This window comes from Lonchura striata, chromosome 25, assembly GCF_050655825.1.
Source record: "Lonchura striata isolate lonStrDom1 chromosome 25, ASM5065582v1, whole genome shotgun sequence".
NCBI lineage: Eukaryota > Metazoa > Chordata > Aves > Passeriformes > Estrildidae > Lonchura > Lonchura striata.
In genome coordinates, this window is record NC_140727.1 from 1,270,614 (window position 1) to 1,294,876 (window position 24,263).

At 56.8% G+C, this 24,263-nt stretch overlaps 3 protein-coding genes across 3 annotated transcripts in view; 1 reads left to right on the forward strand and 2 right to left on the reverse strand.

Annotated features, from left to right (window-relative positions):
- MEX3A (mex-3 RNA binding family member A) overlaps positions 1-13,018 on the forward strand; it is a 23,806-nt gene extending 10,788 nt beyond the window's left edge. Inside the window, exon 2 of the mRNA XM_021532198.3 lies at positions 718-13,018. Within this exon, the coding sequence (XP_021387873.1) occupies positions 718-1,823 (1,106 nt within the window). The 3' untranslated portion in view covers positions 1,824-13,018. The remainder of the gene's footprint in view (positions 1-717) is intronic.
- Positions 1,878-19,889, reverse strand: LOC110471567 (ras-related protein Rab-11A-like). Its single transcript, XM_085561010.1, has 5 exons — positions 19,748-19,889; positions 16,078-16,273; positions 15,812-16,005; positions 15,651-15,731; positions 1,878-15,411 (listed from the first exon to the last, which is right to left on the reverse strand). Exons 1-5 carry the CDS (start codon positions 19,785-19,787, stop codon positions 15,272-15,274), a joined length of 651 nt encoding a protein of 216 aa, XP_085417136.1. The 5' UTR covers positions 19,788-19,889; the 3' UTR covers positions 1,878-15,271.
- Positions 19,890-20,448: 559 nt separating this feature from the next.
- On the reverse strand, positions 20,449-24,230 carry RAB25 (RAB25, member RAS oncogene family). Its single transcript, XM_021532206.4, has 5 exons — positions 23,547-24,230; positions 22,453-22,648; positions 22,147-22,340; positions 21,920-22,000; positions 20,449-21,159 (listed from the first exon to the last, which is right to left on the reverse strand). The coding sequence occupies exons 1-5, from the start codon at positions 23,584-23,586 to the stop codon at positions 21,029-21,031; spliced, it is 642 nt and encodes a 213-aa protein (XP_021387881.1). The 5' UTR covers positions 23,587-24,230; the 3' UTR covers positions 20,449-21,028.
- Positions 24,231-24,263: the final 33 nt, after the last annotated feature.

Below are 24,263 nucleotides of genomic sequence, written 5' to 3' on the forward strand. Positions count from 1 at the left end.
CTGCTGGCATTTGCACTCCTGCCATATCTGCAGTGGGGAGGCCCAAACTGCTGCATCTCTGCAACTCCCCTCCAGGCTTGTCCCCCTGAAGTTCACAGCATTCACCCTAAAACCTCCTCAGTAGTACCAAAATCCTCTGGCTCTCTGGAGGGCGACTCCCCCTGGGAGCTGGCACAGGGTGGCCAAGGGGCTCCACATTGGCCATCCAGGCTGTGGGACTGGCATCCCTCTGTTCTCCTGTGACCCCCAGGCTGCTCCATGCATTGCCCCTGTCCCCAGAGCCCAAGGATGACCATTGTCTCTGGGGGGCCACCCCGGGGCTCTGGGGACAGCCTCTGTCACAGAAAGCACTGACACCCGGGGTGGGTCCCCCGTTTCTCCGCGGTGTTGGGGTGTGTGGAAGGGAGATCTTAGGGATGACTGCTGAGGGAAGGCAGTCGGGGGCATGGTGTGGTGAGGTGCAGCACACGAAATGGTGATCCCCATTGTGGGGGATAAGGGAGCACGGCACTCCTGAGGGAGGGAGTCTCTGGGCATGGTGAGGGGGGACCTCCCTCTGGGTTAGGGGGGGTAGGGCCTTTCCCTTGTTCCACGTCCCGCGCAGTGGCTGCCAGGTGGCACAGGAGATTGTGGCTGCTCAGCCCAGTGTCCTGCAGAGCAGGGCGAGCGGCGGGACATCCCCGTTAACTGCTGTGCCTTCTTCTCTCTCTTCCCAAGGCTGCAAGATCAAAGCCCTGCGGGCAAAGACCAACACCTACATCAAGACCCCGGTGCGGGGGGAGGAGCCGGTCTTCATGGTGACGGGGCGGCGGGAGGACGTGGCCATGGCCCGGCGGGAGATCATCTCGGCGGCCGAGCACTTCTCCATGATCAGGGCCTCCCGCAACAAGGCGGGCACCACCTTCGGCAGCGCGCCCACCCTGCCGGGGCAGGTCACCATCCGGGTGCGCGTGCCCTACCGCGTGGTGGGGCTGGTGGTGGGCCCCAAGGGAGCCACCATCAAGCGGATCCAGCAGCAGACCAACACCTACATCATCACGCCCAGCCGAGACCGGGACCCCGTCTTCGAGATCACCGGCGCGCCGGGCAACGTGGAGCGCGCCCGGGAGGAGATCGAGACTCACATCGCCGTGAGGACGGGCAAGATTCTGGAGTACAACAACGAGAACGACTTCCTCTCCAGCAGCCCTGACTCCGGCATGGAGAACCGCTACTCAGAGGCTTGGCGGGTCCACACGCCAGCGCCGGGCTGCAAGCCCCTCTCCACCTTCCGCCAGAACAGCCTGGGCTGCATCGGCGACTGCTCTGTTGACCCCGTCTACGAGACCCCCCGGCTGAACGACCAAAACGACTTCAATTACGGTTACCTCTTCCCCAACTACGGCGTGAACAAGCAGGATTTGTACTACGGCGTGCCGGAGTCAGGGGCCCCGATGTGGGCCGGGCAGGAGAACACCAACCCCGTCTCGGTGCTCTTCTCGAAGCAGCAGCGCTCCAGCAGCACCGGCGCCATCCACCCCAACTCGCACCGCTCGCCGTCCTCCTCCATCCCGGAGCCCGGCCTCTCGGGGCTGCCGCGGCGGTCGCAGGGGGAGCCGCTGCAGGGCTTTTCCAAGCTGGGCACGCCCGCCGCTGCCCGGACGTCGGTGGCCAGCAGCCGCGAGTGCATGGTGTGCTTCGAGAGCGAGGTCACGGCCGCGCTGGTGCCCTGCGGCCACAACCTCTTCTGCATGGAGTGTGCCGTGAGGATCTGCGAGAGGACTGATCCCGAGTGCCCCGTCTGCCACGCCGCAGCCACTCAGGCCATTAGAATATTTTCCTAAAGAGACAGAGCAGGGCGTTGGGGGGGTGGGGGTAGGAAGGGAGAGTGGGGGGGGTCCATGAGAGAAAAATGATGATGATAATAATAATAATAATGATAATAATAATAATAATGATAATAATAATGATGATGACATCTGAAGAACAAAAAAAATGAATGAAAGAATAAATTAATTTAAAGAAGAAGAAGAAGAAAAAGAAGAAAAGAAATTATTTTACAAGCAATGTATGTTATTTTTTAAAAAAAATAAGTGAATAATAAAATTAAAGTGAATAGCAAAGCCAGAAATTTTGAAGGGCGAACAATGCTCCAGCCTGCAATGTCTTTTGTAAACCAAGTACTCAGAACGCACACTCGGATCTCGCAAGCAAAGCAGTTTAGTTCAGTTTTTTTTGGTGGTGAGATTGGGACTTCTTGGTGATGACCAAGCCAGGCCACCTGGATCGACTGGGGAGGGAGCAGGGATGCAGGGAGGGCCCTGCCAGCCTTTCTCCAGCCACCTTCAACCTTTGTCTTGGCCTGAAGCCCCCACTCTCCTCCCCCCAGGGTTGTCGGCCCAACTGGGAGCTCAGAAAGAAACAACAGAAAGAAAGGAAAACGGATGACAGGGATTTAGAAGAACAAGAAAGAAACCATCAACCTCTGGGAACCTGTTAGAACGAGGGCACAACTGTATTACCTCAAAGATTTAAACAAAAAAAAAAAATCACAGCTAAAGAACTTTTATTGTTTTCCTTTTTTTCTAAAAAAAACCCAAACAAAAAACACAAAAAAAAGAAAATCAAAAAAAGAAGGTGAAGAAATAAAAACGACGCCAGTGAAACTGAAGAAGGTTTGGAAGAACCTATTGGGATCACACCAGGCGACGAGCATTTATTTTGTTATTCTGAGCCACCGTGGAGTCTGGAACTTTGTTCTTTTTTCCTTATCCAAGCAGGGATTTGTTCATCAGTCCAATCAGGAGTCACTAACAGGGTATTTCCAAAGCATTCCCGAGTTCCCGTCCATGGGGGGAGTGCATCGACTTCCACGTTTCCGTAGGTCACTCTTCATTCTTTCCTCCAAGTGATGCCAGCTGCAGCTACACACACCACACACACACACAGAGAACATTGTGCTTTTCTTTTCTTAAAAAACATACCTATTGCACCAAAACCTAAGAGAGACGATCATGCAATACAGGCAATGAGCCCATATGAAACCAACATGCATCCCAACAGAGAGCAAAAAAAACCCCCGAGTTTATAGAGATAATTTTGTTGTCGTCGTTTTTAAACTGGACCAAAACTTTTGTTACCCAAACCAAGTAGGGGAAAAAAAAAAAAACAAAAAAGAAGAAAAAGTATTTCTTTATGGACCAAAACCTCTTCAGCTGTCCTTTTCCTGGATCTTCCTGAGGTTGGCCACTTTTATATATTATATTTTTTTCAGAACGAAACAAAACAGAAAAAAAATTGCCTTGTTGAACATCCTTTAATCATTTCAAGACTCCTGGTTTTGTTAAATGAAATACTTTGAAACCATTGGGAAGTGGGAAAGGATGGGCTTCAGATCTGGCTCCCGTGCCAACGCATGCAAGGTGCAGGCCAGCACCTTCGCTCCATCAGGTTTGTTCAGCTGGTCTGTGGATGCCAAAATGCTGTGATGTTAAAAATGTGTTGGATTGACCTATTGAGTACCAGTACACCCAGCTATAAATATATGTGTGTATATATATATATAGGCACTTAATTAATCAAGCACCTATATATATATATATGTGTGTATATAAACCCATATATATAATTTTTCTCCCACTACCACCACTTCCCCATTTCCTACCCCTCAACTTCTGCTCACAGATCCTGGACCCTGATTTAGAACTGAACCAACAAGTTTCACAACTTGGCACAGACAGTTCTAACATCAAAAGAAAACAAAAAAACAAGCAAAAAAAATCGCCTGAGATTTTTTTATTCCCTTCAGTTACAGGAGACTTTATTTTCATCGTGATAATGTTCCTGGGAACATCCTCCCTTCTGCTTGGTTTGCTGCCTGTGCCCCGGCACGGTGGGCTCAGGCCAGCTGTGGCTGCAGCCGCTGAAGGGGCTGAGCTCACTGTGCTGGGGCAGGTGGTGCTGGTGCTCTGTGCTGATAAAGATCCACTTCTGATCTTCAGATACCAGTTGGAGGGTTTGAAACGATGGCGGGATGATGGGATGCCTCCACTGTTTTGCATCAACAGTAATAGATTCCGAAGGGGCAGATTGGAGGGGTGGACAATGGTCCCAGGCTGTAGCAGATGCTGATGTTTTGGAAAAAGTAAAGACAAAAGTAGCAATGCCGTGCTAGCGGGACACCGTCAGGCAGGATCGGTACTCCCCTCCTCCCCAGAGCTCTGAGAAGCCCCTGGGCGTGCGGCACAGCCCTTCACATGGATGTGAGCATTTCCTGGGGGAGGGCGCCGTGTTTTGCACCCTCTGGTGTGGAGCCTGGAGGGTGATGGAGGGTGGGGTGCTCTGGATGAACCCCCAGAGCCCCCACGGCCCGAATTGTCCTGCGGCACAGCCGTCCCTCCCCATGGCAGCGCGGCTTCAGCAAAGGCTTTGGAGCCCCGGCCAGCACTGGCCACATCCTTCCTACAACTGACCCATTCTCATCCAAAATCTGGCCTCAGTTTGGTCCCAGTGAAGGGAAGGGAGAGGGGGACATGGCTGTTCTCTGGGAACCTCTCCCCTCCCCGGTGCCACCTTCTCCATCACGCGCTGCCCTCCCCACCCCAGGGTTGTACTTTATCCGTTCATTGCGCAAAATTCTCCCGCTGAGGTAGAGAGAGTGGTTGAAGCACGAGCTGGGGGGCGGGGGGCGGGGGTCGGGGGTGGGCAGGGGGATCAGCCACCCCTCCGAGGGGCGCTCAGAAATGTTGGTGTTGGTGCTGGAGGGGCTGAGCTGGAGGCGGTGGTGGCCGCAGCCCCGCGCCGCTGTGTTAGTGAGTGAGTAGTCGTTCTTGGCTGAGTGGAGTCTGTTCGTGGTAATGTGAGCAAGTTCTTGATCAATGTCTTTATTTGATGCCAGGTTGTGAAGAGGTGGGTGGGAGTGGGGAGGGGGGAAGGAGACCCCTGTGGTGGGGACCTGGGGTGGGGGGACCTGTTCTAGCACTGACCGTAGGGGGTGAGGAATGGGGAGGGTACAGGGGGCTCGCTCTGCTCCTTGTACCTCCTCCCTCACCTTAACAAGCGAAAACGATGTAAAAGCCTCCTGCATGCTGAAAAAATGTTAGAGAAAAAAACAAAACCCCTTTCTTTAAAAAAAAAAAAAAAAAAAAAAAGAAGGGAAAAAAAATTAAATCATGACCCAAACAAACGTCCAATGCTTGCTGTTGGGAACCAGAGTGGGGCTGTCCTCGATGGGCTGCCCCTCTCTGCAGTTGAGGTTCCTACTCAAGTCTCCAAGTTGGCCTTTAATAAAATCTTCAGTTCCAATAACCTTTATATATATATATATATATACACATATATATATACATATACATATATATTAAAAAAAAGCTTGATGTAGCAGTTCTAGTTTAAAATGAATAGAAGTATTTCGGCCCCTGTTTTATTTTGATTTTTCCCTGTCCCCTGCTTCCCGCTGTACCCCCCACCGACTCCATATTTTGATGTAGCAACTTTGGAAGAAAGAAAAAACAGGCGCTGTAAATGCACCGAGAGCTACCTCTGCCTCGAGTGGGGGCTGCAGGGAACTCGGGGGGCTCGGGCCTCTCCCTGGCCCCATGGGGCACCCAGAGAGGGGCAGCCCGGGCCCTGCCTGTTGGCATCCATGGGGAGCCCGGTTGCGGGGCTTAAACAACAAATTTGCGTAATTTTTTTTCCTCTTTTTAAATATATGTATATATATAAAAATCTTTAAAAAAAAAAAATAAAAACAAAAAACAAGAAAAATGCCCATGACCTTAACTATTTGCTCTGACTTGTATCTTCCTTGATAGGTGACTAAAAATGGCTTGTTGGTCTAATTCACCAGCAATAACGATAACTAAATACGGCCCCCTCCTCCTGCACCCATCCCTTTTCTGCAGCGCCCACCAAGCCGGGTCCTTGCACTTCTCCCCTTCCCTCCCACTCGAGGATGCCCTTGGTGACCCCTTCTTGCAGTGTGAACCAACTGGACTGACCCTCGCTGCCTTCAGCTGCCCCCACGATCCTTCCCAGGCTTTTGGGGTAACCCCCTCGGGGTGCTGAAGCGACGGGGACACCCCACTTGTGCCTGGGCTGGAGGGAGGCGGGTGGAACTGGGACCCGAGGCGCCAAACTGGGTTCCTCCCTCTGCATTAGGAGCAGCAGACCCTTGTGGGAAGCCTGGTCTGTGAGACCTCTGTGCTGCAAAATCACACCCCACCAAAGCAGGGTCGGGTTTTGGGAGCGGTGACAGGACACGGGCACTCCCAGGGCGGCAGTGCCAGCGGGTGCCGCTGGCTTCCCCTCGGCCTGGCTGGGCAATGGGGAGATCCCCGGGGTTTGCATCAGCCCCTGGGGCCGCTGGAGCCGGGCTGGGGACCGAGGTGACCCGTGCCGTGCCGTGCCGTGCTGTGTGAATACTGGTGGTGTCTTTGCGAGGCAGCAACACGAGGGTACAAGCAGTGGCACCGAGGGCAGGTGCCCAAAACCTGGGGCTGGGAGCAGAGAGGGCAGAGCTGCGCTGGAAAGTGCTGAGCTGATGGCAGGATGTGTCCAGGTCTGGGCAGGACGTGTCCACGTCTGTGCAGGACATGTCAAGATCTGGGCAAGACGTGTCCAGGTCTGGGCAGGACGTGTCTGGGTCTGTGCAGGATGTGTCCAGGTCTGGGCAGGACGTGTCTGGGTCTGTGCAGGATGTGTCCAGCTATAGGCAGGACATGTCCAGGTCTGGGCAGGATGTGTCCAGGTCCAGGGGGGATGTGTCCAGGTGTGGGCAGGATGTGTCCAAGTCCATGCAGGACACATCCAGGTCCAGGCAAATTGTGCCCAGGTCCAGGCAGGACGTGTCCAGGTCTGGGCAGAACATGTCTGGGTCCGGGCAGGACATGTCCAGGTCCATGCAGGATGTGTCCAGGTCCATGCAGGACATGTCCAGGTCCATTCAGGATGTGTCCAGGTCCATGCAGGACATGTCCAGGTCCATGCAGGACATGTCCAGGTCCAAGGACGTGTCCAGGTCCGGGCAGGCTCAGCCTGTGGGGGGACAGAGGGGCTGTAACGGGGTGCCCACCCAGTTCAGCACTGGGATTTCCACTCGTGCTTTGCCAAACCGCCGCCAACTTCGGCGCTGGATGCAAAGGAGGAGCGAGGGCGTCGGGCTGTGCTGGATTTGGGACTCATCCTGTGAGTTTTCCTTGTGGACGAGACCTCCTGGGTGGGACCAAGCTGTGACAGAGCTGTGGGAGCCAGGCCCCCCAGAACTGCGTTTGTGGGCAGCGTTTGTGAGCTGCCACGGCGGGGACAGCGACTGCTGGACAGGGGACGGTGCTGGGGAGCGGGTGACAAAACGTAACCAAGGGAAACGGAGGGATAAAGTAATATCATGCTGTGATGTCATCCTCATCGACATAAATTATATAGAGAATAGTGTGTATTATAATGCATAACAAAAGAAAGAAAAAAGAACCAAAATTGGATTTATAGTTAATGAGGAGATACTATAAAAATATCTTGTCCTAGCTCCCATTTGCAAAAGTATTTTTCAGCTGGAGGGATATCTATTATTTTTTTCTCTTTTCTTTCTTTCTTAAAAAAATAATAATCTTCATACATACAAAGGCTCAGACTGTTAATATTGTTAACCTCTGAAATCAAAATACTCCAACCTGTTTTGTTTGGTGTTTGAAGGGTTTATTTTGATGCATTTCCTGGTGTTTTTTAAAGAGAGAGAGAGGAGGGAAAAAAAGATTAAGATTTTAAAATTAGAACATTTCTTTATAATTTAATATTCTATTTTAATAAATGCATTTATTACATGTAAATGTAGCAAGGAACTGGGCTAATAAAAATACTTTTTATTAGGTAATTTATTATAAGAAAAAAGGATATTTTATTTTATGATAAAGTGATCCTTAAAAGTTTAGAAGGTTTAGAATATATGTAGGTTAAAAAATACATTTGTATCCAGAGTATTGCTTAAAAAGTGTTTTTAATATATGTTTCATTTTTCGTGTGTGCGTGTGTGTATGTAAAGGTGATAGTTATGGTGCAGATAGCCCTTTCCGCAAATAAGAAATTAACACAGTTGGATGTATTTAAACAAAAAAAAAAGATAAAAAAAGGTAATTAAAAACAGAGAAGTAGAAGAGAAAAACCACTATAAACCCAAGACTGTGCCCCCATGCTGTGGCTGCTCCATCTGGGAATCCCCTTGGAAAGGGTCGAGGTCTGGGTGGATTTTGGCTCGGGGCTGGCTCTGGGGCAGTCTTTGGGCAGCATCACCCCGCGCTGGCCCTGGCGAGCCCCGGCCCTGCTGTGGCACAGAGGGAGCTGTGGCACAGCCCTTCCTGGGCATCCCTGGGCACCTGAGCATCCCTGGGCATCCCTGACCCGACCCGACTCGCCTGGGGACCAGATTCTCCTCCTGCTGTGGCTCCCTGGGACAGGGGCTGCCCGAGAGCCGCGGGCTCGCAGGGCAGAGCTGGCACTGCCCCGCTCCCTGCCCTCCTCCTCCTCCTTGTTGGCAGCACTGCCAGGCTGATCCCATCCCGGGGAGCCAGAGGAGCTTTGGCCTTGATCTGCTTGCAGGATCCATGGTGCTTTCCACAGCCTGGCCGGGCAGGACTGATGCTCGCTGCTGGCACAGACCGGCCGCGCTCCTGGGGGCTCTGGGTGGTCCCTGGTGCCTCCTTTAGGCTTTGGCTCCGTCTCTTCCTGTGCTGGGCGGGTTGCAGGGACAGCAGGGTTTGGTGCCAGTTTTCAGGCCAGGATCTTGAGAACATCCATGGTCATTCCTTTGTGCCACACCAGGGCCGTGCCCTTGCCATGGTGCTTTGGCCAGGCGGGGGCTGAGCTTACACAGAGCTCCCAGCCAGCTCCAGCCCGTGCTAGGTGGGAACAGGTCACCCCAGCTGCTCCCCAAGGCCCTGTGGGCACAGCTCCTGCTGGGCACCCACGGCAGAGTGCCCCTGGCTGGGTTCTGAGCTTCTGTGGATCCGGGAAAGCACTTCAGCATGGCTCCAGCACATCCTGAGGTGTTTCACAGGATCCTGTCCCAGGGCTGCTCGAGGGATTTGCTGAGCAGCCACGACCTCCCCGTGGGCTGGGGAGTGGGGGACGTCTGTCCCCCTCACACCCCGAATCCAGCCCCTGCCCTGCTCCCCCTCCCAAAGCAGCAGGATGACGGGGTGATGTTTCTGCTCTGTTGCCTTTCAAAGAAACATTTTTAAATAATTTGTTTTCTGTTTGTTTGTTTTTAACCAAAAATGAGAAAAAAAAAAAAAGTTTGCGTTGATGGGTATTAAAAAAATGTTAATAATAATAAACACTCAAATTTATTTCATATAATCCTAGAGTAAAGATTAAAAAAAATTAACTAGTTCAAATAGTAGATGCTATCCATATTGTTTAATCTATAGTAGATCCAAGTGATCCCAGACAGAGCAGAATGTAAAATAAACTTGTGAACACGATCATTGTTAACTTCCCCAGGAATTCTATCTTTTTTTGGTACTATTTTTCTGAAGCAAACAAATAAATGACCGAAAGCCTAACAAAATAACAACCACCAGCTGGTACCTTCTGTCAATCAAAGTCCTGAAGTTATTTTTATAGAGGGGAAAAAAAAAGACAAAAAAAAAAGGGATCTAATAATATGTATTTTTTTAAAAAGATACGTTTGGGGGTTTATGTTGCTTTTTTAATAAAAATAGACAGATTTGGCTAGTCATGGAACAAAATAAGGAAGTTTTAGGCCATTAATTTTTTGCCTTATTCTGACTTCTAGCCTTGGGCTTGGAGCAGGAAATTGCAGAAAAATGTTCCAAGTTGCTGTTACTTTCCTTGGGCTGTTCTTGGTTTTTGAACTTCTCCAAGCACCAAAGGTGTGGGAAGATCCTGGGATGGGCAGGTGGGACCATCCCAGGTGGGCAGGAGAAGGAAAGGAAGATTGGGTGATCTCCCCTCTGTAAGGTGACAGACAGAGCTCGAGGGCAGCGAGGTGCCAGGCGGAGGCTCTGCCCTTGCACTGGGCAGTGCCAGGGCATTAGGGTTGGTTTGTTCCCTCTTTGTTTTCTTTCTTTTCCTTGGTTCTCTCTCACCCCGGTGGCGTTGCACCGGGACGTGCTGTGCACCTCCAGGTGAGCTCGCTTGTTTAGCGCGTGGCATCTTCCAGGAGATTTGGTTTGTTGGGTGTTTCTTTGTTCGGCCTCCAAACATCAGCTTTGAGCAGTGGAGCTGCGGGTGAGATGTCTGGAAAAGCCTCTGCTGGCCCCAGAGGGCATCCCTGATCCCACAGCTTTGCTTCCTGGCAGCTGCCCTGGCGCTGTCCTGCTCGCGGGACAGTGACACGCGTGGCACGCCCCCGGGTTTGGGCTGCAGAAGCACGGGGGAGGCCGAAGGCTGTTCTTAGCCAGCACAGCATGGTGGCTGTGGATGGATCCTGAGTCCCTGCAGCGCCGAGAGCACGAGCGAGGCCTCCTGGAGCTGGCAGCAGGCAGGGGTGCCGCGATGGCAGAGCCACTCTGAGCGCTGCAGGGCAGGGCGGCACAGCCCTGGCACCAGCACTGGGGCAGGGCATGGCCCATGCCCCTGCCAGCTGCTCCACTCGTTCCAGAGAGAGGCCAGCACTTTTCTCCAGAGTTCTGGTGATGCTTTTCACTGCACCAAAATCTCTGCTTAAAGGAGAGAACTCAGAAGGAAACACCCAAGAGGCAACGTTGTCATTAGCAAAGCCGAGTGCCGCAAAGAAAACACCCTTGGAAGTTGCTTCCCTCTGGGTTTAGCCTTTGCTCCTCTCCTCTGAGTTGTGGCTCAGCTGTAGCAAACCCACGGATCTCCTGCAGCTTGGGAGCATCCACACCGATGCCTTCCAGAAGCACGGGGGCCGCCCCTTGCTCCCTGCCTGCCTCGGGGGGCTGGGGCAGCCTCTACCAGCATTCATCACTCAGCAAAGCCATGCAATAGGTCAGGACAGGAATGAAGACAGTTCTCATTCGGTTTCTGCATATAAATAGCACTGTGAATCTGAGATCCCTCCCCGGGACCCTCCTGGCGTGCTGGGGCGTTTCGGGAAGCAGGGCACGATGTCTCCTGCCCTTCCAGGGGGGTTCATGCTCGGTGAATCAAGCCTGGTCCTCCCCTGCCGGGGCGGCGAGGCGGCCTGTTTGCTCTTTCAGTTTTGTTTTACCTCATTTTGTTTATTTGATACTTGAAGAAGCGTCAGTGGTGGACATTGTACAGTGGTGCCCTGGACTGGAGGTGGATGCACTTTATCGTCACCTGTGTACCCATCCGAGCCCCAGCAAGGTGTCCTTGGTGGCAGCAGAGCCAGCGTGGGCTGGTTCTTCCAAAACCCTGTCTAGGATGTTAGGGAGCAATCTCTGTGTTTTAGTGTGGGGTTTTCACATCCTGTAGGAACTTGAAGTCATGTTCTGCTGTCAGAACCCAGTGAAAAATGCAGCTGGAATTGTGCTAGGCAGACTTCGGTTTGCCTGTGCCGTGCCAGCAGGAGACAGCAGAGGTTGGGCAGCTCCCGCCTCCCTCCCCTGTGGCTCCCCTGTTCCAGTGGGTTACCCTGCTGGAATCTGGAGTCACTGCAGCCCTGGCAGGCTGCAGCATCCCTCCCTGCTGGATCTGCTCCAGCATCGCTTCAGGGCTGCTAATGGAGCAAATTGAAAGTCACCCCCAGTAAAGTGACACTAATGTAAAATCTGGAGTAGTTCCACTACTGTCTGTGCGAAAATGAAGTCCCCCTCCAATGGTGGCACCGGGTTACTGACAGCAGGATGTGCTTTCTGGGCTGATGATGATGCTTTTGAAACAACTTGCAGAGAAACGGAGCGGTGAGATGCAGCAGTGTGGTGTGGCCTTTGAGATCTGCTCTTGGCTCCCAGCAGCTGGGACACAAGACGTGGTCACAGGCTGTTTTGCTTATCTGTGAAACCATCAGCATTCTTTTTTCCTTTTTCTTTATGAATTCTGTTCAAGATAATCATAAAAAAAAAGGGGGGGGAAAAGACCAGGGGCTGGATCCTGTTCTGCAGTATGGGATTTGCTCCCGGGTTAGAAAGCAGTGTTAAGCAAACATGAAAGGCAGTGGGCACGAGGGCTGGCAGCGCTGCAGAGCCGGCTCCGATCTCAGCCCCCGGCAAGCCAAGGAAATCCCCAGGGATGCCCAGAGCAGCCCTCTGCTGCTGCAGAGGACTTCCTCTGGCTCTGCCCTGGTATCAGACACCCAGGCTCCGGCTGGGACTGTGGCAGAGCAGCTCAGTGGCATTTCCCACCTGAGAGCTGCTGAAACGAGCCCCAGGCTGGGCTCCCTGCAGCAGCAGCCCTCCCCAGCCCAGCCCGCGGTGGCTTTGCTGGCACAGCATCACCCTGGCTGGTGGGCAGGGCAGCACGGCCCTCCCCAGCCCAGCCCGCGGTGGCTTTGCTGGCACAGCATCACCCTGGCTGGTGGGCAGGGCAGCACGGCCCTCCCCAGCCCAGCCCGTGGTGGCTTTGCTGGCACAGCATCACCCTGGCTTCCTCCTGCTGAGTGATGCCAGGTTGGTGTGATCCGCCCTCCCTCGCTCCGGGCGCTGTCCTGCCCGCGCTTCTCCCACCTCGTGCTGAGCCAGCTGCCACGGAGTCGCCCGACTCTGTGGCCCTTCCATTGAAAGTCCATTTCCTATTATTTGTGTTCGTTTTTTTTTTTTTTTTTTCCTCTTTTAACATCATAGGAAACCTGTAGTCGGGATTGTTACTATTGGAAACCGATCACATGTTCCATCCAGGTATTTTCATCTCTCTGGCGTTACACAAAAATAAAGGCCTGAGAGAGAGATATAACCGAACATAGAAGTAGAGTTAGGCTTGTTGTCTGAGTTTTGAGGCATATAGTATAATGGGAGAAGGAAAAAAAAAATTAAAATAAAATAAAATTAAAATAATGATGTTGCACAACTTGTAGAAAACAAAGAAGGGAAAGGGTTAATGTATTAAATGTGCTAAATTACATTAAGAACTTAATTTTATTAAAGTATTATTACTTAAGAAACTTGGTTTCTGCTCTTGATTTGTGTCTCTTCATACTTTAGGAAGGGGCAGGAGCAGTGGTTGAGAACAAGGCCCTGCTGGGCTGAGTTCCAGGGCAGTGGGGCTGGACCTCCCTCTGCCACCCCTCCTGCGTCTCCCACTGCTCACCTGCTTTTGGCAGCACTTCTGGGGCTCATTAAAGCACCTGTGGGCTGATGAGCCTCCTGAGGCAGCTGCTTCTCCCGGAGCTGGGGCCAGCGGGTCCCACGGGTGTGAGCCACCCTGTGCCACATTTCACCCTTCCCACTTCTTCATCCCAGCAGAAAACATCCACAAACTGGAAAGCCTGGAACAAAGCTGAGTTGCCGAGCCCCAAAGCGCCTCCATGAGTCTGAATGAACTGGTGATGGCATATCCAATGGCAGTGAGGCCCGAGGGACACTTGGCTCAGCCCTGGCCCTTTGTGGAGCAGCATCCATCCCCCTGTGCCCACCTCCCCAGCCGGTGGGGCTGACATCACCTCTTGGCACCGTGTTTTGCTGTGGGCAGATGGTGTGGGAGGAGGTGGTGCTTGGCAGCTCCTGCACGTTTCCAGGGCTTTTCCAGCTGAGGTGGGCAGGGGGTGAAGTGCAGCCTGTGGGGCAGGGGCCACCATTCACCTGGGGACAGACCCAGCTGCAGTCAGACCCAGGGCATTACAGAGAATGGGTCTGGCCAGCTCAGGGATGGGGCTGCCTCGGTGTAGGACACAGTGCCAAGGGGCTGGAGCCAAGGTTGAGGTGCTGCAGGGCTGGGGTGGCTGCAGTGGGTGGATAAAAAGGGGCACCCATATGGTGTGGCTGCTTCTGCACCCCATTTGTGCATCCCTGCCCTGCCCCGGGCCAGCAGCAGGATCCCATCTGTTCTAATCCTGAATTTCAAGCTTTCCCCTCTGGCCTCCCAGCAGGACACCCCCTTGCCCAGGTTACAGCCCTCCTCCTCCTCCTCACCCTTCATTGCCTGTGGATGCTTCCCAGCTGCCCCATGTGGGACTGGCACTGCTCTTGCCTCAAGGAGAGATCTGGCAGAGAGAGGAAAGGCTTCAACAGCAGCTTTATTTGGGGATTTTGCCTCAATTTCTGTTCTATCAACAAATCATGCCCCAAGGGGAACCATGGCCCAGGTCCTACTGGGACAACCAAGTGAGATGCAGAGTCTGGGGGCAGCTGTGGAGAGAGAGATCCCCCAAAACCCCACACAACAGAGGCCACACTCCCAGTACTGGGTCAATTCAAGCCTTCCCACCTGCACCCCTCTTGACTGATGGCTGCCAATCACCCCGACAGCAGCACGGGCTCAGCACAGTCTGTCCTGGTACCCTGGGTGATGCCCACCTTGGGAGGTGGCTGCTGTCCCCCAGGCAGGGGACAAGGCCACTGTCACCCTGCTGCTGCAGCAGGCACTCCATCCAGTGGTGGCATGTCCCAGGCTGGGCCACCAGCCACAGTGGCCAAACACTCGAGCAGGGAAGGGCTGAGCTACGCCAGGGGGACCTGGAGGGGGTCCCCAGTGCTGCCACCGGCTCCCGCACAGGGAGCTGTGCAGAGGGACCATGTGTCTGCCCTCAGCACCTCATCCCTGCCCTCAGCCCCCAAATCCCTGCTGCCCCCTTGTCCCCTCCTCAGGGCTTCCCAAAGGCCCAGCCCCTGCTCCCATCTCTTTCCATGGCAGAGTCACAGCTTTGCCCTTTGCTGGGGTCATGCCACAGGGAGGGGGTCACAACACAAAACCAGTGTCACCCCCACACCCCTCCCTGGATGGCCCCAGCGGCACCCAGAGGTGCTGCAGGGACAGGGCTGGGCACCACCAGCCACATCCCTGCTGGTTTCACCGGGTGGGAGAAGGAGGCACCCAGTGTCCCCCTCACACCCATGCCACAGGGCTGCACACAGGGCGTCACCCAACAGGGACTCGCCACGTTCGGGCTCGTTCAGTGCCACCCAGTCACCCAGCAACTGTGCCTGCAGGGCCAAAGGGAGCAGGGACACGGGGGATGGCAAGCCCCCAGCCTCGGGGGGAGAGGGGAGGCCCCCTGATGCTCTGCCTCCCCCGGTTTTGTTGTCCTACATAAAGACAGGCAGAGCAGCACACGGGCAGGATGCTGGCACACGCAAGAGCAGCCAGAGCTCGCTGCACTGCTCGGAGAGCTGCGGCGGGCAGAGGTGCAGGCTGGGGGGACACAGGGTGCCACCATGTGCTGGCAGCTGGGGGGTCACGCTGGGGGCACCCCAGGGGCTCAGATGTTCTGGCAGCAGGGTGCCTGCCGGCCCTCCTGCTGCGTGGGCAGCACCTGGATGGGTTCAATGGTGGTGGCGGGGCCAAACTCCGACTCCGCCTGGCCCGTGATCTGCCTCTGGGACACGATGCGGTAGATCTCTGCCAGCAGAGAGAGGGGAAGTGAAAACGTTCTTTAGGTAAGTGTTTCAGTGGGGGATCTGCTCCCTCCACAAACACACGGCTCCAGCGGGGCAAATGCTCACCTCTCCCCATCCAGGGGAGCAGGATTCCAACCCAGATCCCACCCAGGACAGCCAGGCCCCCAGGGGTGTCCTGAGGGGACACAGTGTCCAAAGCCATCTCTCCTCCTGTCCCTCCCTTTCCTGGCTGCCCCTTACCCGAGAGGATGTTGTGGAAGGCTGTCTCCACATTGGTGGAATCCAGGGCAGACGTCTCAAGGAAGGACAGCCCATTCTTCTCTACAAGAACAGAGTGAGCTCAGGTGGGCGCCATGAGCTCCAGGCAGATGGGGAGGGCCTGGCCAGGATGGGGGAGATACCTGCGAAGCTCCTGGCCTCGTCGGTGGGCACAGCCCGCAGGTGCCGCAGGTCACTCTTGTTGCCCACCAGCATGATGACAATGTTGGCATCAGCGTGGTCCTGCAGCTCCTTCAGCCAGCGCTCTGCGTTCTCGTACGTCAGGTACTTGGCGATGTCATAGACCAGCAGAGCTCCCACTGCCCCTCGGTAGTAGCTGGGGGACAGGAGGGGACAGGGTCACAGCAGGGCCCCGGGCAAGGCAGGCCTTGGCAGCAAGGGAACTCACGCGGAGGTGATGGCGCGGTACCGCTCCTGCCCGGCCGTGTCCCAGATCTGAGCCTTCACCGTCTTGTTGTCCACCTGGATGCTCCTCGTGGCGAACTCCACGCCGATGGTACTCTTGCTCTCCAGGTTGAACTCGTTGCGGGTGAAGCGTGAGAGCAGGTTGCTCTTGCCCACCCCTGAGTCCCCAATGAGCACGACTGGTGGGCACAAACACAGCGTCAGCTCCCCCAGCCACCAGGAAAGGCACCCACCCCACAGCCTGGCAGGGATGGGAGCCTCCCCACCTGCCCAGACCCCACCTCTGTCTCATCCAGGAGGAGCTGGCAGGTGAGGGGTGAAGCAGAGCAGGGCCAGCTGCCTCCCCTCCTCCCAGCAGCATCACTGACCGTGAATACCCCTTGAGAAAATCCCTGCCATCACCAGGAAGTTAGCAGAAGTCTTTATCCCTGGGGATGGGAAAGCACCACATGCATTGATATACCCAAAATGGGCAGAAAACCAGGGTCAGGACCCATGCAGGGAGAGCCAGGCCAGAGGCCAGGCAGAGCTGGGGCACCTCTTGACAACCCTGTGTGCCCTCCAGCCCTGTGGGCACACTGGAGGACATGGTTTGAAAGGAAGCATCCTCCTCTGCGGCTGCTGGTCCAGCCCATGAGCAGGGAAGTCCCTGGGTGTGGGTTAAATGCATTTTGTGCCTGTCCCAGATCTGGATGGTTCCTGTAAAACCTGGTGAAACAAGCTCTGGGGAGCTTTATCACACACCTCCCCAGTCAAGTTTGTTGAGTTTATGACTCAACAGGTTTTTGGTTTTATTTTTTAAGTTATTTTTAATTCCTTCACTGCCAATCCTATTCATTCCCCGGCTGTACTCGGACACTTCACCCACCCGTGGGACATGTGTCCCCACCAGGTTTGGACAACACCACCAGTGACCACGGTGGGCAGGACACAGGAACAGCAGCACCAGCAAGGGGCCACTGGGATGCCACACGCTGCAGGAGCCTCAGCAAGACACTGCCACACTCAGCCGAGGCTCAGCAGCCACCACCCTGCAAGGATGTTGCTCCACGTCCTGGATAACTCCTTCCCACCAGCTCCAGCTCGTAGACATGGCTCCCCTGCATGGTGCAAAGCCTCCGACAGTGCAGCCACCCTGCTACAAAACCCTCAGAGCAGGGCAGCCACCAAGCAGCCTGGCGCCAGGAGGCCCAGCAGGGATGGGACAGATCTCTGGGATCACTGAGGGAAGCTGGAAGGCTCCAGAGCACGGGGAGCAATCACTGTGTCAGCACAGCCAGCAGCTGAGAGAAGGGCAGCTCCTCCACAGCTTCACACAATGGTCTGGGTGGATGGGACCGTAAAGCCCATCTCACCCCAACCCCCTTCCACTGTCCCAGGTTGCTCCAAGCCTTGTCCCACCTGGCCTTGAACTCTTCCAGGGATCCAGGGGCAGCCACAGCTTCTCTGGGTACCTGTGCTAGGGCCTCCCCACCCTCACAGGGAGCAATTCCTTCCCAATATCCCATCTAACCCTGCCCTCTGACAGGGAGAAGCCATTCCCCCTTTTCCAAAGTCCCTCTTCACTCCCTTGGAGCCCTTTAGGCACTGGAAGGGGCTCTGAGGTTTCCCCAGAGCCTTTTCTTCTGCAGCCTGAGCATCCCCAGCTCTCCCAGCCTGGCTCCAGCCCTTGGAGCATCTCCGTGGCCTCCTTGATTTCTTTGAGGAGCTGCACACCTTTCCTGTGCTGGGGGTCCCTGAGCTGGAGGCAGCTCTGCAGGGGGGGTCTCACCAAAGAGGGGCAGAATCCCCCCTTTGCCCAGCTGCTGGGGAGACTCCTCAGCTGCTGCCCACTGCAGGGAGCTCTGAGAGGACCACAGCAGCCTGGACTACCCTGGACAAGGCAGTAGGAAATGCAGGCCGGGTTCGTGATCACTTCCCCAGCTCCGAAGTTTTGATGTGAGCTCGGTTTTTTACCAACAGGAAATTGCTGCTTCCCCAGCTCAACTGCCACCATCCTCACCCTGGCAGTGCCATGTTCCACGGCAGGCTCCAAGGGCTTTGCACCACGCCAGGGATGCAGGGAGGGTGCTGCAGCCTGTGGGGGTGATGAGCCTCCTGTCCCTGAGCTTGAGTGGCTCCAGGAGCTGGAGCAGCACCCCCCACCCCAGGCACAAAAGCACTTGACACGTTTTGTCCTCACTGCCTCCAAACATCCTCAGCACACCACATCTCAGTGTAGGAAACAGCCTGGAGCCCCACACAGGGCTCCAAGGAAGGGTCTGAGGAGCAGCCATGCCCAGAGCTGCTCCTCAGCCATCCTGAGCCCCTCCAGCCCAGGGGCCTTGCACAGCTGGAACGTGCATTGTGCTCTGCCACAACTGGTGCTCCCACTTCAGTGGAACTCGGATAATGCTGCTTCCTGCTGTGACAATCTCCCTTTCCTCACGGGGGAGGCTGGGCTCACAGCTGCTGCACCCTGGGAGCAGCTCCATGCCCCTGACCTGCATTCCCCTTCGACTTTGCTCCTGCTTTGGAGGCATCAGCTGCCCTTGCATTGAAAACTGAGTTCTATTTTTTAAACACTCCAGAGACCACCGTGAGACCCAGGAGGGGAATGAAATCCTGTGCTGAACTGCTCCCAGCCCTGGCTCCTGTAGAATGACAGGGGATGGTCAGACACAGGAGGACTATGAGCTGAAGCCCCCTCAGAGCCACGCAGCTGGCACAGCACCGGGTGGGAAGTGCAGAACAAGGCAGCTGGGAGAGCTCCTGCCTGGGCATCCTACTCAAGGCACCACTCAGCATCATCAGAGTTTCCCCCACACCAGAGGAACTCCAGGGAGGAGGATTTTCCTGGGCAGCAGCCAGGGGAGGTGTGCAAGGAGCCAGGGGCCACCAGCACATGGCTGGCTGGAATTACGTCGTGTCGGTGGCTAGAATTACTCGGGGCCTTGCGGGCAGGCCCGTGTGGGTAGGCTGACTCACAGCCACCCACCGGTGAGCTCACACCCTGGATTTTATGGCTCAGGAGGCTGTGGCATTGCCAAGATGCCCCTTTGCTTCCCCAGCACCTGCTTTGGCCAGCCTGCAGGGAAGCCTGGCACGCACAGGGATGGGGCTGCTTCATGGGGATGCTGGGCTCCAGAAATGCCAACGCTGAGTCTCCAAGAGCCCGTCCCTGTCCCGCACCGGGCCCAGCAGTGAGGTCAGAGCATGACCAGCAGCAGCAAGGACCAGCCTGGATCCCTGGATGCTCTCCCTCCACTGCAGCTGGGCAGCAGCATGGCTTTCTCTCCTGGGGGAGGTTACTCAGCTCTCAGACGGGCTCCCTTCACCCAGTGCCGCAGAGCAGAGCACCCACGGGTGCTCAGGGCCCAACACGGCACGCACAGAGTCCCACGGACCAGCCTTCCCCAGCACCCTGCCGTGGGCACAGCCACCCTGCAGGGCGCTGCGCTCCTTCCCGCAGAGTCTAGAGCGGCTGTAACGAGAACGGGGACCACAAACCATCAGAGCAGCCCCAGCGCCCCTTCCAGCACAGCAAGCCCCGCTCCCGTCCCGCGAACTGGGAATTGCGTGCTCCATCCCAGTACGAGCCCCAGATGCCAGTGCCACGCCGGGGGTGCTGCCGGAGCCAGCGCTGCCAGGCTGGCACCGGGCAGCAGACCCACCTTTGAAGAGATAATCGTACTCATCGTCCTTGCCCCGCATCTCGCCCGGCACCGCAGCCCCGCTCCCACTGGGAAATCCAGCTGGGATTTCCGGGCCCTGCCCAGCCCGGGCAGGGGCTGTCCCTGTCCCCCGGCACCCATTGGTGCCACGGCCCTTCCTGCTCCGCACCCATTGGCGCCCGGGGCTGCCCGTCACACCCAGGTGCGCTCACCTGGGCCAGGTAAGGGGGGCAGGGACGGGCCGCCACCCGAGGGTGCCCCGGATGGGGACAGCGCGTCCCACACAGAGCCGTGGGCGTGACACGGAGCTGGGCTGGCACGTCCGGCGTGGGGCACAGGGAAAGCGAGCGCAGACGCGGAGAATCCAGCGGGATCACCCCGCTTCCAGGGGTTTCAGAGCCGGCAGAGGCCGCGTCATCGCTGGAAGTGATAAAGTTCAAGCAGGGGAACTAAACTGGGGAAGGCTGCATGGGGAGGGGGCACAGGGCGAGCACGGCTTTAGGGTGGGAGGGGGCACAGGACGAGCCTGGCTCCAGGGTGGGAGGGAGTGCAGGGGGGCCTTGGCACCGGGGTAGGAGGGGGCACAGGGGAGCCGTGGCATCCAGCTGGGCTGCTTCGGAGGCCGTGATTCTCAGCACATTATGAAGGTGGGGACCCAGGGCGTTGACCACAAACACGCAGGAATTCCAGCTCAGTAAACCTGCATTTCACAAGTCCTTTAATGATTGTGTCACGCCCGTGCTGGACACAGAGCTGCTCCCGGCCCCATGGCACCGGGCCCTGCTGGGACAGCCAAGGGCTGAGTGCTGCCACTTCACACCCCAGAGCAGTCCCTGGTGGGACAGACACCTGTTGGTCAGCCTCATCCTCAGTGCAGGCACAGGGTGGCCCTACAGCAGCACCCCAGGGCCAGAGGGAATCAGAGAGGCTCCTGTTGCTGGCATGATCCTGCCCAGAACCTACTGGCTTCCTCCCCAGAGGTGCTTCAGGGGTGTCCTGGTCATTTTGCCCTGCAGGTCCAGAGGGCTGTTAGGGTGCTGTCGTGACAGTGGTGATGCTAATCAGGGCCCAGCAAAAATGAAACAAGAGAGAGAAGAGCTCCTGGAACTGGTGCTTCTCACTGTTTATGGCAGAATTTGGCCCCTGTCCAGGCTGCTGGTCCCCACCGCACCAGGACAGGGGTGGCACTGCAGGCGGGGTGACACCAGCCTGTGCTGGTGGCCACTGGTGTGTCCTGGCATTGTGGGGTCCCCTGGGGACTTCCCGGGGTGCCCAGCAGGTTCAGAGGGGCACGCAGCACGGGCGCCTCTCTGCCTGTGCTGGGGCTGTGCTCGCAGGGCTCTCACTTGCAAGTGACACCGTGTTGCTTTGGCTGCTCCTCTGCTTCTGCTTCTGCACTTTGTAGAAGATTTCTGCAAAAGAAGTGCCAGGGATTCCATGTGTCAGCCAAGGCCCCCCGAGGATGCAGGGACAGCTTCAAGCCTGCAGCCCCCACTGCTCAGTGCTGGTGGCTCTCCTTTGCTCTACGCAGCACAGGGGTGACTCGAGGGCTGACAAGGGACAAGGCGTGCATCCCTGCGGCGCTTGGGGAACACCCTGTGCTTGGCCCATTTCCTCTTGCCCAACCTGGGATTAGTGCTTCACCCTGTGCTGGGGCTGGCAGCTCACTGGGCCAGGCTGGGTCAGCGCAGCACTGCACAGCATGGCACGGAACAGCACCGCATGGCTTGGCATGGCTCAGCACAGCATGGCACACCTCGCTGCCCGGACACTGCTGGCTGCCATTCCTGGAGAGCTGCTCTTGGACTCCGTCCCTGGCCCCCCAGGCCCCCACAGCTGGTTTGGCAGGATGCTGGAGACACCAAGTCATGAGCCCAAGACAACAGGAAGGAGACTGGAGATTACGGGGCAGAAGCAGCCCCCGGGGCTTCAGGGATGCCCAGGGGCCGTGAGAACAAAGCTTCGGGTGTGGGAAGTGAAACGCCCAGCACCAAAGGCTGAAAACCAAAGCAGCCAGAAAGACAACACCAAAAGACCTCATGAAACTAGCCCCAAATAGCTCAAGTGGAGCAGGGAGAGAAGTGCTGCACATCATCTGCCCAGCCCTGCATCCCTGGGAAAGGGACCCTGCAATGCCCTGGAGCTGCTGAATTACAGCTCCAGTGCCTGTACCCTTCAGGATGGTCTCAAATGCTTCCTCAACGTTGGTGGAGTCCAGCGCCGAGGTCTCGACAAACAGCAACCCGTTGTTGTCTGCAAGGAGAGGAGATCCCTGAGATGAGGACATGCCTCCACTCTGGAGCACCTTTAGAGATGTTCAAGTACCTGCACTGGTGCAGGTCCATGTTGTTGGAGAGGTTATTAAGCCCCCAGCCCTGTGGCGGGGTGCCAGCCTGTACCTGCAAACATTTTTGCCTCTTCCATGGGCACCTCTCGAGCCTGTGCAAGGTCAGTCTTGTTCCCCACCAGCATGACAACGATGCTGGCCTCGGCATGGTCATAGAGCTCCTTCAGCCAGCGGTCCACCACATCGTATGTCTGGTGCTTGGTGATATCAAACACCACCAGGGCACCCACAGCCCCCCGGTAATACCTGTGACAGAACCCTACTATTATTCCATGCTCCAGCTCCCCCCAGCACCCTCACCCATGGGGCTGAACCCAAGCCCCAGGAGAGGCAGGGATTTGAGGCCTCCCATCCTTACGCGGAGGTGATGGCGCGGTAGCGCTCCAGCCCGGCCGTGTCCCAGATCTGAGCCTTCACCACGGCGTCTCCCACCAGGATTGTGCGCGTGGAGAACTCCACGCCGATGGTGGTGCGGCTGTCGTGGTTGAACTCGTTGCGGGTAAAACGAGAGAGCAGGTTTGTTTTTCCCACCCCAGACTCCCCGATCAGGACAACTGTGGAAGGAAGGAGAAATCCCACTGGACTGCCCCAGCTACCAGCACTGGTTGCATTGGCATCGCTCGCTGCTGTCCGGTGACCCCAGACTGGCTGCAGAGGCTGGGCAGCTGTGTGGGTTTAACCCCTGGTGTGGGCACTCCTTCAGCCCAGCTGTGCTCCCTAGTGCTGGTGTAACCCCAGAGCTGGTCAGGGGGCTCAGGGCTACCGGCCTCTGGGCAGCAGGAGCAGGGCAAGGAAGTCGGTGAGCCCTGGGTCACCCTGCTGCAGTGGGCACCCAGGACAGGTGGCACACCAGAGCCTGTCTGTCTCCACTTGCCCAAAGGGAGCACTGAGCTCCAGCAGAGTCCAGCCAATAGTACCTGGCAAAGACCAGGCGGGCCCAAGGAGCTCAGCATGGGAGGCGTGAGGCTGCGCCCCCATTTCTCCAGCTCAGCTTTGACCCCCAGGTCCTCTGCTGTGCCACTGCCCAGGTCACCGCAGCAAGTGACTTTTCAATGCCCACTGCTCTCGGGGGTCACAGGATGTCGTGGCATTTGTCTCACACACTCAGCCCCAGCTTTCACAGCCCCACTATCCCGTAACAGCAATTCGCCTGGCACTGCACGCCTTCAGCCTTGGGGTGAGTGAGGGTCTCCCCGGGTCTCTGTGGACCTTGCTGCTGCTCACCAGCCCTGGCTGGCCTCACTGCTGTCAGCGGACCGTGCCTGGCCCCCAGTCCCCTCACCTTCCGTAGCTCCCGGTGCCCATCACAGCTGCGGGGACAACCAAAAACGTGCCAGCTCAGGACACAGCCACCCTGGGGAACGGGCACCCTCGTTGCCTCCCCGCAGCCCCTGGATTTCTGCTCCACTCCTTTTGGGGAAGGGGAGGGCTGGCACGGAGCGCAGGACTCACCCTTGAAGACGAAGTTGTAGTCCTCCTCGGCGCTGCCCATGTCGCCCCGGCCGCCGCCTGCCCTCGCAGGGCCCCGGGTTTCCTCCGTGCCGCTGCCGAGCCCGAGCAGCCCGCGGGGCGGGCCGGGCTCCCGGGGCGCCGAGGGAGGAGACGGAGCCACCGAGGCTCCTCTGTGCCGGGGAGCGAGCGGGGCCGAGCGGCTCCGGGGAGCGGAGGGTCCGGGACAGCGGCGAGAGGCCGAGCAGGCGACAGCGCGGCGCCCAAGGGGTGGGACCGGGTGTCGCAGCGCAGGTTGGGCAGGTAGCGGCACCCCTGGGACCGTCACGGGGCGGCCGGAGGAGGAGCCAGGGCTGATCGGAGTGCGGGGCAGGCTGGGGCAGCGAGAGCAGCACCAGCAGGATGGGCAGCGCGGGCAGGGAGGGTGCCAGGGCACCGAGGGCACCGCGGGGTGGGACGGCAGCGAGGGCAGCCGTGCCAGGAGCAAACCCCCGCTCAGCCCGGCTCCCGCGGCTGTCGATGTTCCCTCGCCTCTGCTGCCATCGTGTGAAAGCCAGGGAAATAGGGATGGGAAGGAGCCCCCAGCACCCCCAGCTATCCCAGTGTAACAGCAGGGCTGGGTAGGGGCTCGGCTCTCTCGTAACCCCTCTCCTTTGACAACAGCCCCTTGCAACTTGTTGTTTTTCCCCAGGGCAATGGCACCTCCCAAACACTGCCCAG